Here is an 11,088-nt window from a genome sequence, read left to right as displayed (position 1 = left end):
TCCTGTCATTCGCTTCCTTTATCTCCCAATAATGTTTGACCTTCTTCTCATCGGCTGTGCTGGTCACTTTGAGTCAGACCATGCGTGGCTTGAATCCTCTTGCTTTCTGCTGGTGTTCGTTGTACCCATATGTGGCTCAGCTTGTGTCCATCTTCTCTGGCTGTGGTGTTGGGTATTGTTTGGAACTGATCGGAGACTTCGCTGTGCTCGGTGATGGAAGAGCTGTCTGCTGCAGTTGTACCGCCGCCCCCACGCGCAGGGCAGATGTCCGGCACTCGGCCTGGTTGCCCGGGGCTGCCTGTAATTGGTCCGCTCCGACTCGCCGCGCTATATTTGCGCCCCGGTGACTCGCGCCGCTATTTCAGGACCGCTGCCCCGCGCGATTGTGTCACACCCTCTAGGCCTCCGGGGGGCGCCGGCGCGGGGGAGGCGACCCCGGCCACTTCGCGGGCCCGCGGCTTTCCTCCGAGTGCTCCCGACTCCGCCGTCTTCCCGTCACCCCGTCACCCCGTCACCCCGTCTCCACCGTCACCCCGTCTTCCCGTCATCCCGTCTCCGCCGTCACCCCGTCTTCCCGTCATCCATTCCACGTCCGAGCTCCCGGCACGCGGCACTTGGTGGGAGCTATCCCGCGAACGGAACGGAAGCCGCGTGGAACGGAAATGTGTGATCACGGTGCTGCCACCCGTGGCGGATGGCGCGAACCAATGTTCACAAATCCAAAGTCCATTTTTTTTAAATTAATTTTAACAAGACAGGCAGTATTTTAATAAAATTCATTTTTGAAAATCAGTTCCAAAGGCGTAGTTTTATCAGAACCGTTTATGATAGTTTAAAATTTCCGTTTTTTTTTTCGTGCTGCCAATTGCTGTCTGCGTTTGATGGCGGCAGGCAACGTTTACGATTCAGGCAGAGAATTCTAGCGAAGGGCGCAGAAACTACGTGTGTGATTCGCATCTAGAAATTTTGGTACCGGTATTTGAAAAGCGACTACTTTAGTAATCGGTTTTTGTTTATTTATCACGCTCGTATTTATGTTAAATAGTCCTACGTTAATTTTTGTGTCTACTACAATTGTGATTCCGTGAATTTTGGTCGTATATCCGTAGTTAATACATTAGAATGAAGTTATAAACTTACATTTAGTATAAAATTGTTACATTTATATATAATATCTATGTTAAAATATGTATAACACATATATTTTTTACAAGTAATGGAAAGTTATAGTCTTCAAGCAAGCAGGCCTATATCATTTACAAATATATAATAATTTGACTCTATGGCGTTTTATCGAAACTCCATCCTATATTCGTTAAATATTTTCCTCTCTTGTTATGCAGCTGGTAACATCCAAATTTGCCCGCTTGTGACTGGCGGATGTTCCAGTGTGCTTGCCAACATAGAAATATGTAGCTGTCCATTAAGTGAGTACGATGTACGGTATCTACATATAAAATATCATGTGGGATTTTAGGGACGAATTCCTTTCGAGGGAATGTATAAAGTGTAATACGCCAAACGGAGCACGAAGCTTCATTAGCTTACCTTAACGGGAAAGCCTCAAAGAGTTGGAGGTTTTGGGGGCAAAGCTTCCAACGAACGAAGCGAGCATTAATTTATGATTCGGAGGGTCCAGTACAATCTTAGAGGTTCCTTGAATTCTTAACATGAACGTGCATAACTGTACGAACTCCACTTCTACCTTTCCATACAATGGCACAGGCAAGATGACTGATGTTAGTAGAAGGATAACAGTGTTCCTACGCCACCCTGTTCAGAAGCCTCATTGTCTGAACGGTGTTTCGGTACTAGTTGTTTGATGTTCTTCGGCCCGTCGTTGCAGGCTGCGGTCCCGGCGGGCAGACTCTGTTTCCTAAAGACTCCTCTGATGCTTTTTGTTAGGTCTCCTCTCAGTCCGTAAACCACCACGGCAGGGTAAACCACCACGGCAGGGTCAACCACAAAGGCATGGTAAACCACAAAGGCAGAATAAAGCACGCACTTCGAGATCCTCTCCTTTAAACTCTTCCGGTTTCCCGATGGCCATGCTTACTTGAGGCATTCTCGTGCTTTTCAAAATTATCACCGCGAAAAAATGAAGCATTATCTAAAAACCACAAATTTCTACTGGATTTTTCTTTTCATGGATGCATTTCAAAATGCAATATATTTAGTACGTGGTAACAATGTTACGGAAATTACATAATTAAGCACATTTCATCATAAAAAATTTACATCGAAAATTGTGCTCTAGAACAAAGAAAAATTCCTGTAATTAGTTGATGAATGTCTGTGTGGACATACTCAGTTATATTGACAAAGCTGAATTGTGTTTCCTGTGGATCGAACAAAATTATTCATACACAGTTAATTTCTGTTTGGGTTTGGCGACGAACAAATGTCAAATTTACATTATTCTTCATAACTACCGGTCAACGCTATCATGATTCCCACCTTCTCACATCTATAAAAGCAGCCCATTACTCGTCCAATTTATTTAGCACTAGTTTAATCAATGCTTCTAAAGGAGAACAGTAAATAAGTGGAAAAATACAATATAGTTACCAAAAACTGATACAGTAAAAGCAACTTCGTTTATGAATAAAAATGACTAACACAGCAATATTACAATGTATTTTCCAGATATGCTTATCAAATATTTTTTTCTTGATCGGCACCTTAAAATTTCCGAGCATGAAATATCCATAAATTAGTGCAATGTTAAAGTGTATAAAATCTTAATAGATTCTTCTAGCAGACAACACAAGTGAATTGTGTTTTGGTGTTGCACTTCTGGTCCGGTGGACGGCACACAAACATGCGCACTCTAGTGGTGTGTGATGAGCAGCCACTCCGTGGTGTGGGATATGAGTGGCCGGCGATGTGGTCGGACGAGCAATGACTGTCTCGTGTGGGACTCCTGTCCGCCCAGAGCGAGGTCTGAGTCAGGCCCAGTGGGACCGCCTGCAGACTAAACGGGGCCCAGTGTCACGGGGAGAAACCATGGTCTCGCGGAAACTATTATTGGCTCCACGTAAATATAGAGCGCGCATTCCCGACCCAATTCATCCCGGAGTTGCATGAAGCGTCGGCCCACGCCCACTTGCTGTTCCTTGGTTGTTTGCGTGCGCCAGTTCGTCATCCGTGAGCACGAAGAGGCCGACATTAGCTCACGGAACCACGCGTGAATCGTGAGTGAATGTTCCAGGTGAGAATCCTGATGGAGTCATGGAGGCCCCATTCCCAGTACTCAATCATGGAGTGTAAAACGTAATAAATCAGTTTCGCAGTTTAATAAAGGACACTATAGGTACATATTTTAACTTACAAACATCGCCTCTTATGGTCGAACATGCACCCATTCATATTTCTGTAAACATCAGTAAGATAAGTGATACTTGGAACCAGTTACTTTTTGAGTGCATATAAGTTTACATAATAGTATCATTTATAAAAAAAATTATCATTACCTGTACACATAAAGCAACCAATAGATGCCGTCCAATATTAGTCTTGGAAATATGACTGAAGGCTACACAGTGCTAAAGACGTAGAGACTATATGTTTGTAGCTAATGGAAGGCGCGTGTGTCATCACCTCACTCTTGTGTTGCAGAGGTTTGACGAGGCAACAGCGAACAGCGAGTCCATCGAGCGATCCCCCACCATGTTGCGAAATCACCTGGACATGATTGGCAGGAACGAGCCGATACAGAGGAAAGCCAAGTTCTGGCAGTCCTACGTCAGAGCCCTGAAAGGTAAGCTCACACACACACTCTCTGGAGTCAACACTCTCTCGATGTTTCCACAGGAAGCACTCTGAGAATTTTACATGTGTCAAAACAGAATTGTGTGCAATATCACATCAGTTATGGTGGTGGGGGGGGGGGAAGTCTCTGCAATTTAAAACCATCGTGCTTTGAGAGTGTCAAAGTTTCTCCTTGAGGAATTAATTCTATTAAAAAATACTTTGTAAGAAGGTTGGTCGCGCATATTTGACCACAAGCCATTGGTAAAGTGATGGATACCAAATTCTTAAAAGTTAAATTAGATGTAAGGAACCGTGGATTTTACCAATTAATTTCGTGCTAATTACTAAATCATTTTTAATGCAAAATGTAGCACTACAAATAATAGTTATCTATATTTCCCTCATCTTAATTTCTATATTATTAAGTTATGATTAAATCTTAAACTGTAATGATGCAAAATGTGTAGGGAAATTCCAGTTTTCTTTAAGCACATTTTGATTTTTATGCATCACATTAAAGGAGAGTATTTTTTTTATATCTGTTTGGCTCCAAAGTCCATCCACAAAAATCCTTGTGACTTCAAAGAGTCTGCATTGTATAGATAATTCTGTTGATTAATCAGTCTTCTCAAAAAAGTGGACGATCCATTGTCCTAATTATAAGATCTCTTGAATTATTAGTCTTTCAGTACCGATGCTCTGCTATCACTTGTAATCATCCAAAATATTTGATATTTAAGAGAGTTTTAAACAAAAAGATGTAACAACAGACGCGACACTGTTTTTTTTATAACTGAAAATCAACTTATTCGCGAACTGATTAAACCATGTTAATATTTTTTTCTCATTTCCAAGACTATAAGTGTATATAGTAATCAGACATTTATGTAAAATGGAAAATACCAAAACATGCAGAGAATATAATCGAAATTACGATAGAGTTACTCCAAGTTACCACCAAGACTCTGGAAGTGAATTGAAAGAGAACATGCATCTTGTTCCACGAACAAATGGTGACTAAATAATAAGCCTCTGAAAGTGCCAGTAGCAACTTCAGAGGGGGGTGGGAAAGTGACCAGGCACCTTGTTACAGTAGCTGACGATGGCGAGCTCGTAATCTGTGTGTGTACAGTCATGTCTGAGCCTCCTGGCATCCTTTCAAAGTACCGTGATGAGGGGGGCTATAAAATGGCATATAATTACATCGATGTAGAATTTTTCTGTCTTACAAACATTCTTGTGCGATGGCTGCGCTGGTATCTGAAGTATCTTAACTTGATTTGTGCAAACGTGATATAGGTTTCCTGAAAGTGTATTATGTGAATCTAGAAACATGTGTATGGTTACCAAAAAAACACATTTTGAATTATTTCTAAGTGGTTTCTTTTAGTCGAGAATTCATGAAAATATAACTGCTTTAATTTTGAAAAAGTACTAGACTGGCTATGTTTAAGTTGAAGTTTAAGAAGTTTTTTTGGCAGTAATGGGCATTCCTGTCGGAAATTCAATGAGCTTGAATACTTTTATTATATATGGTGTATCAGTCGATGTTCTGAGAACAAGAACAGTGTTGTGTCTGATGTTACATCTTTTTGTGTAATAAAACTCTTTTGAAATGGCTCATGTTTTGGAGGATCACAACTGATGACAGTGCACAAGTCCCGAAGGACGAGTAAATCAAGAGATCCGATGATCAGGACAATTGAAGACTGGTGAGTCAATGTGTTATCTTTCAGAGGCCCACACAGTACAGACCATGAAGTGGTGTTGAAGCTAATGAAATGTGTGGAGCCCTGCAGTTGACTCAGTGTCCCGCAGAGAGCGGCGGTGGTCCCGGTCGCTCAGGCGTGTCTCTGTGACGCAGGTACGGACGACATGAGGGCGCCCGACCGCATCACGCCCCGGCCCAGGGGCATCTTCCGGCCGCTACTGCCACTGTCCAGCGAGTTCCCGGAGCTGTCCTCCAGCTGGCCCTACAGCAAGTCCATCTACGACGACCCCACGTCTCCGCACGACCGCATCACCGTGCCCGGCTACCGCTACCTGCCCGTCCACCGGGAGATTTACGGTTACTCGCCGCGAAACCTGTACCCGCGCCCCGGTAGGTACTAGCGCGCCCTGGGGCCAGCGGTGCTCCGCCAATAGCGCTCCGAGTGTCCACCAGGCCCCGCCCCGCGCTGAGTCACTCCGCCTCCACGTCGACACCCGCCATTCTGTGCTCCAGAACTCTTCGCATCCCCCTACTTGTTTTTGTTTTTGCTTCGTGCTTTTCATTTATTTTTTTATTTTTTCTGACAATGAAAATATTCTTGCAGATTTTAAACCAATTCTTTTTTTTTATTTTTTCCAGGCCTTCTGAGAGAGACTGTGCCACCAAAGAGATACGTAGGTCTGACTCAGGTGCTTTAAGAATTCCGAAGTGGCGGGACTCTCTTAAAATCTTCCGACATTTTTCCCCCCATCTTTCTTCGCACAGAGTGGAACTGTATTTGTTTTTTTTTTACGTACAGTCACATGTCCATCGGACAGTTGGCTGGCCAGGGTGGGAATGATATGCGGGGAAGTTTTGAAGTGATTGAGAAAATGGCTCGAGCAGTAACAAAAAAAAATAGCTAAGTGTTTTTTAAGTAATCTTAACATGAGTTTGGTTGTTAACCCTACAAAAAAAATATTTTTTTTAAACTTTTGGTGTTTTCATCTACGATCTAGCAGGCTTAGAAGCCATTTTCTAAACTTAGGCCTAATTTGAACTTTTGTCTACTGTCTCACAAGTGAAACACAAATAAATGTTTTTATCATCTATTTTTTCAATAACTTTTGCTCTGCCTTATTTTTATTTGACATAAAAATTTAGGTAACGTGTGGCAGTTAATTTAAAATTAATATTTCGCCATGTACTGTAAAGCTTAAGCTGCAAATTGAAGGCAGCTGAAAAGCTAACTGCAAAATAAAATTAAGAAACTTTATGGAGTTATCAAATTACTATGTCGTTTGTTTTGTGGTAACTTTATTTGAAGTTATATATACTGTAACGGTTTATATGAAATTTATAATAAGAAACTAAAAATATATGTACATAGGGCATGGCATTTTTAAGGTCAATAAAACGAAAAATATTGTTGACCAGTACAAAAACCAACAACATAAACCATCACTGTCAAATGCAAGAAGATCTTCGGTAAGAAATGCAAGTAAGAGTCTCAAAAAAGTTTCAAATAAAATGTTCGCACTTTGCCAGCTATAATATATTTGAATCTTCTAGCCTTTGAACAATGTCGGTTCACTGTTGTTTTTTAATTTTATTTTTACATCCTGCTCACTTTAAAAAAACACGTAAGACTGTTTACACAGGTTGTTGCAGTACCTTAATTTTAAGAAAACTTGAAGGATAAATATTTTGGATTATATAAATTTTAAAAATTCTGTTGATATATCATTCATTGAATTATTTAATAACCTATCATTAATAACCGTGTAGATATGTATTTCATTACCACTAAATATATTATATTCTTTGAGATATTTTTAACTTTTTAAAACATAAACGATGGTTGTTTTTACAATACAGTTTCAAGCATCACACAATTTATCCTTCGATGCACTGCATTTGCTTTCTTGTTTGATAATGATTAATTTTTGCTAATGAATGGCATCGTCATACGTGTTTTAATCCTTGACTTATCTCTGAGATATCTTAACAAAATAATCATAGCTTAAGGATGCTAAAAAAAATATAAATATAACCAAAAGTTTCTAATTTTAACTTTATTTCCTTAATTATACGAAATATTGGCTACTTGTGACGATAACAACCTTAAGTTATGATTTAATTTTGCAGCTGAGTAATTAAACGCTTAAATTAAAATTCCAAACAGAAGAAATTTTTGCTGTCTGGTTTTTCTTTTTTTTCTCTCCAAATGCATTTTTTGAAATTTTTTATGTTTTTTTTCTTTTGCTAGTAAGTATTTTTTAAAACTCGATTTTTTTTTTTTTTGCAATTTAAATAACCCATTTGCGCCATGTTTACTAAAATGACTGATGCAATCACTACCAACTGCTCCCAGGCCAAACCGTTAACATGCTGCAAGTGTGCGTACTTCGGTTTAGTTAATTTGCGTTGGTACTAGTCGTTGTGTTGTGTGAGCATGCACTTGGTGCTCCATTTGCATTCCTTTGTAAACCACTTCCCTTTTGAAAATATTCTCTTTCCTGTAAGCATTAACACAACAAGTAATTATAATAAAGTGAGCAAAATGTCTGATGGACAACAATGCAAGAAGTCATTTCCGTAGAAATGTGGAGACTTAGAAAAACCAAGGCAACAAAAATATCTTCAAAGTAAGTAAAATACTGAAGGGTAGCAACAATGTCGTGTGAACAAGTTATTAAATACAACATACTGTTCTAAACTGTTGACAGAAAAGGTATCTGAAGAAATAATACGTCAGTCCCACTGTACACTCATTTGAAAAACTTCATGTTGATACCAAATGAAATTTAAGGCACTTATACAACAATTAACAGCTCTACCCAAAAGTTACGTTAATAAATTAAAATGTTTATTTCATAACAGAAAAAATTGTCGTATTTATGACATTGTGCCCGTTTATCGTAGCATAAGTTATACATTATGTGAGTAGCAATTCTGGTTTGGTCAAAAAAAGCTAATATTAATTCAATTTATGCCAAAATCACAGATTTATCTACTTGAACAATCATCTTGGTCAAAAATCAGCTTTAAAGTTCCTAGTCAGTAGAAACACTGTTTATATACAAGCAAGTTATTTTAGAAGTAGCTGTAATTTTTTTTCAAAACATTGGTTACAAAGGGTTAAAGGTGTTTTCTAAATGCAAAGTATTATGATTTCTCTCAATTTTTTTGCAATTAATATATATATAATGAATTCGAAATAAAAAGTTGTAGATTCAACTACTATAATAAAATATCATAAAGATACATTTTAGTTACTTTAATGCTGGAAGGATAAAATTTGTCAGAAAGCACTAAGGCTAAGCAATTCCAATACATTCAAAAGTGACTGTACATATCATCAAATGTTACTAACGGGAGGGAAGGGGGGGACCTCTATAGGTACATTCTGTTTAACACGTTGTAGACCTATATAGGATTCGCTGGCGACCGTAAGCATTGCTTGTCTGAGAAATGAACTCTGGTCCAACACAAGATGGCTGTCCCTGAGGAAGAACACACACAATGGCCGGTGGTAAGAGAATTTTTTTTTGTTTTATCATCCATATGTTTTTATCGGTAGCTAACTTTCCTTATCAAATATTTCCTTCACGTTCCTCCCCTATCCACTTTGCTCGAACTGTGCATGCTTGATAAACGTGATCTGCAACTGTGCTTATAATCCACATTTTTAAGCTATCCGCTCTTTCTGAACTTTGAATGAGTTATCGCTATCTAGCTTTTTTATGTGCTGTGCTTTACTATATCACTCTCTGTTGATAAGCATTAAGTTACTATATTAGATATATGAAATAGGTTTTCATTTAAATTCCAATAGAACGTATTAACCTTCATGTATTTAATTTTGGAAATATAATTTATTTGATGTTCAATAACTGACTTCTCTCTTGTTTGCCAAGTTTGTATTTTTTTCATAATTTTAGTTAGTTATTTGTTTCTTAGTAAATATTTTGGAAGGAAATCAATTTTTGCTACTACACTAAAATTATAAAAGCTTTCTTCCATATCTTCCTGCTGTTTTCTTTTTTTAAGTGCTTACACCTCTTAGTCTTGCGAATAAACTAATCAAAATGTTCGAAAAATATTTATATAAATAAATAAAAATTATTATTTTATCTGTCAACTCGTACGGTAATATGTCTCTGTTGTCATTGTAGTAATATATTTTTAATTTGTAAATAAAATTTAAAATATTTTTTATATTAATTTACAAAATAAGTTTATTTGAATTTAATTTATATTAGAATATCACTCATTTAATTTATTTTAATTCTGAGTAGATATAAATACGGATTATTTTTCTATAACAGTTTATTTATTCTTCTGAACAATTTAATATAATATGAAGTAAATATGATACAATATTTAACTGTGAGGTTACAATATTTCGAAACCAATGAATTCTTGTGTTAAAATATAAGGCATGTTAAATAATAAATATTACAGTAGGCTTATTTGTTTATCGTTTTAGTAATTTCTAATTAGGGTTGCAGCATAATGCACGTTTGTAATACTTACAAACTCCAGTGGCTCCACCTGAGGACAAAGTCAAAACAGGAAATAATTATCATCTCCAGGTGATCTGTAAAGTAATGTACACTTCCCATTGAGAGTTTAAGTGTTAATAATTGGTTCACAGTGGCTGTAGTTCAAAATGTTGATAATAACTGATACGTGTTTCAACACCACCTCTTCTGTCAACATCGATTTGATGTAAAATTGAAGGTTTTGCAATGGCATACTCGTCTATGGTGAGTGACTTGAGCCCGTATCCCAGCACCATAGACACTACCCCCCCCCCCCCCTCGAGTGAAACTGTGCACCCGAAGCAAGAACGCGAAACCTGTTCATGAACTATGGCTCAGAACTCACGAACGTAACACAAGAAAATTGCTTTTGCCATCTTTACTTTGAACGTTCATTTCTAAAAACTGTTACATTATTTGTTTTTAAGTCACGCTTCTTTATTTGTTAAATTTTTCCACGGTAAAAGCAAGTAGTGTGTCATGTTAAATTCTGAACTTGAGCTTGTTCGGTTCTGAGGTAAAGAAAGATATACTTGCAGAATATTCTGAAGGACTGTCATCGTCATTTGCCACCGGAATAACGATTCTGCAGGCGCCACTACTTGGTGTGCTTAGGCCTTTCCAAGGTTTTGAGCTTTGATAAAAACCCGAATGCGTAACTAGCGGATACCGCGAGCGAACACAAATTCTAGAATTCTCTTGAAATAAACGTTTGACTCGTAGAGCCACGATTATTTGACGGATACATTACGTAGCAAAGTAGTGCACATCTGCTTCACGCTGGTGATGACTACAGATCTCTTGACGTCCCTGGACAGTCATGAACAAGTGCAGCTCGTAAGAGGATGTCACGTTGTAATCGATCTAAGAGCAGTCTGGAAAAGCTTGATATTATACACAGTATCTGTTCCGTGACTACGGAAGTTAAAGAATTCACCCGAAAATTGGTGAATTCTAGCAGCGCCCAGCACCAACTTGTGTCTTGGCGGCCATCTTAATTTTTACTGTCCTTTGTTGGATACACAAGCAAGGAGAAAGTTTTGTCCGCACACAACCAACAACAAAAAGAAAAACACTGTTACATGTCCATGCTCCGAG

General features: G+C 38.4%; 1 protein-coding gene across 3 annotated transcripts in view; it reads left to right on the top strand.

Annotated features, from left to right (window-relative positions):
* Positions 1-394: 394 nt before the first annotated feature.
* LOC134534296 (uncharacterized) overlaps positions 395-11,088 on the top strand; it is an 18,855-nt gene continuing 8,161 nt past the window's right edge. The window contains exons 1-4 of one of the 3 annotated variants that reach the window (XM_063372635.1): positions 395-969; positions 2,835-3,211; positions 3,619-3,760; positions 5,618-5,854. In XM_063372635.1, the coding sequence (XP_063228705.1) occupies positions 3,203-3,211; positions 3,619-3,760; positions 5,618-5,854 (388 nt within the window). In that variant the 5' untranslated portion in view covers positions 395-969; positions 2,835-3,202. Of the gene's footprint in view, positions 970-2,834; positions 3,212-3,618; positions 3,761-5,617; positions 5,855-11,088 lie in introns of those variants that run through there. The other 2 variants (XM_063372636.1, XM_063372637.1) reach the window with 2 other exon arrangements.

This window comes from Bacillus rossius, chromosome 7 (genome assembly GCF_032445375.1).
Source record: "Bacillus rossius redtenbacheri isolate Brsri chromosome 7, Brsri_v3, whole genome shotgun sequence".
NCBI classification, from domain to species: Eukaryota; Metazoa; Arthropoda; class Insecta; order Phasmatodea; family Bacillidae; genus Bacillus; species Bacillus rossius.
The sequence above is the reverse complement of the archived record's forward strand: the minus strand, read 5'-3'. Positions and strand labels throughout refer to the sequence as shown.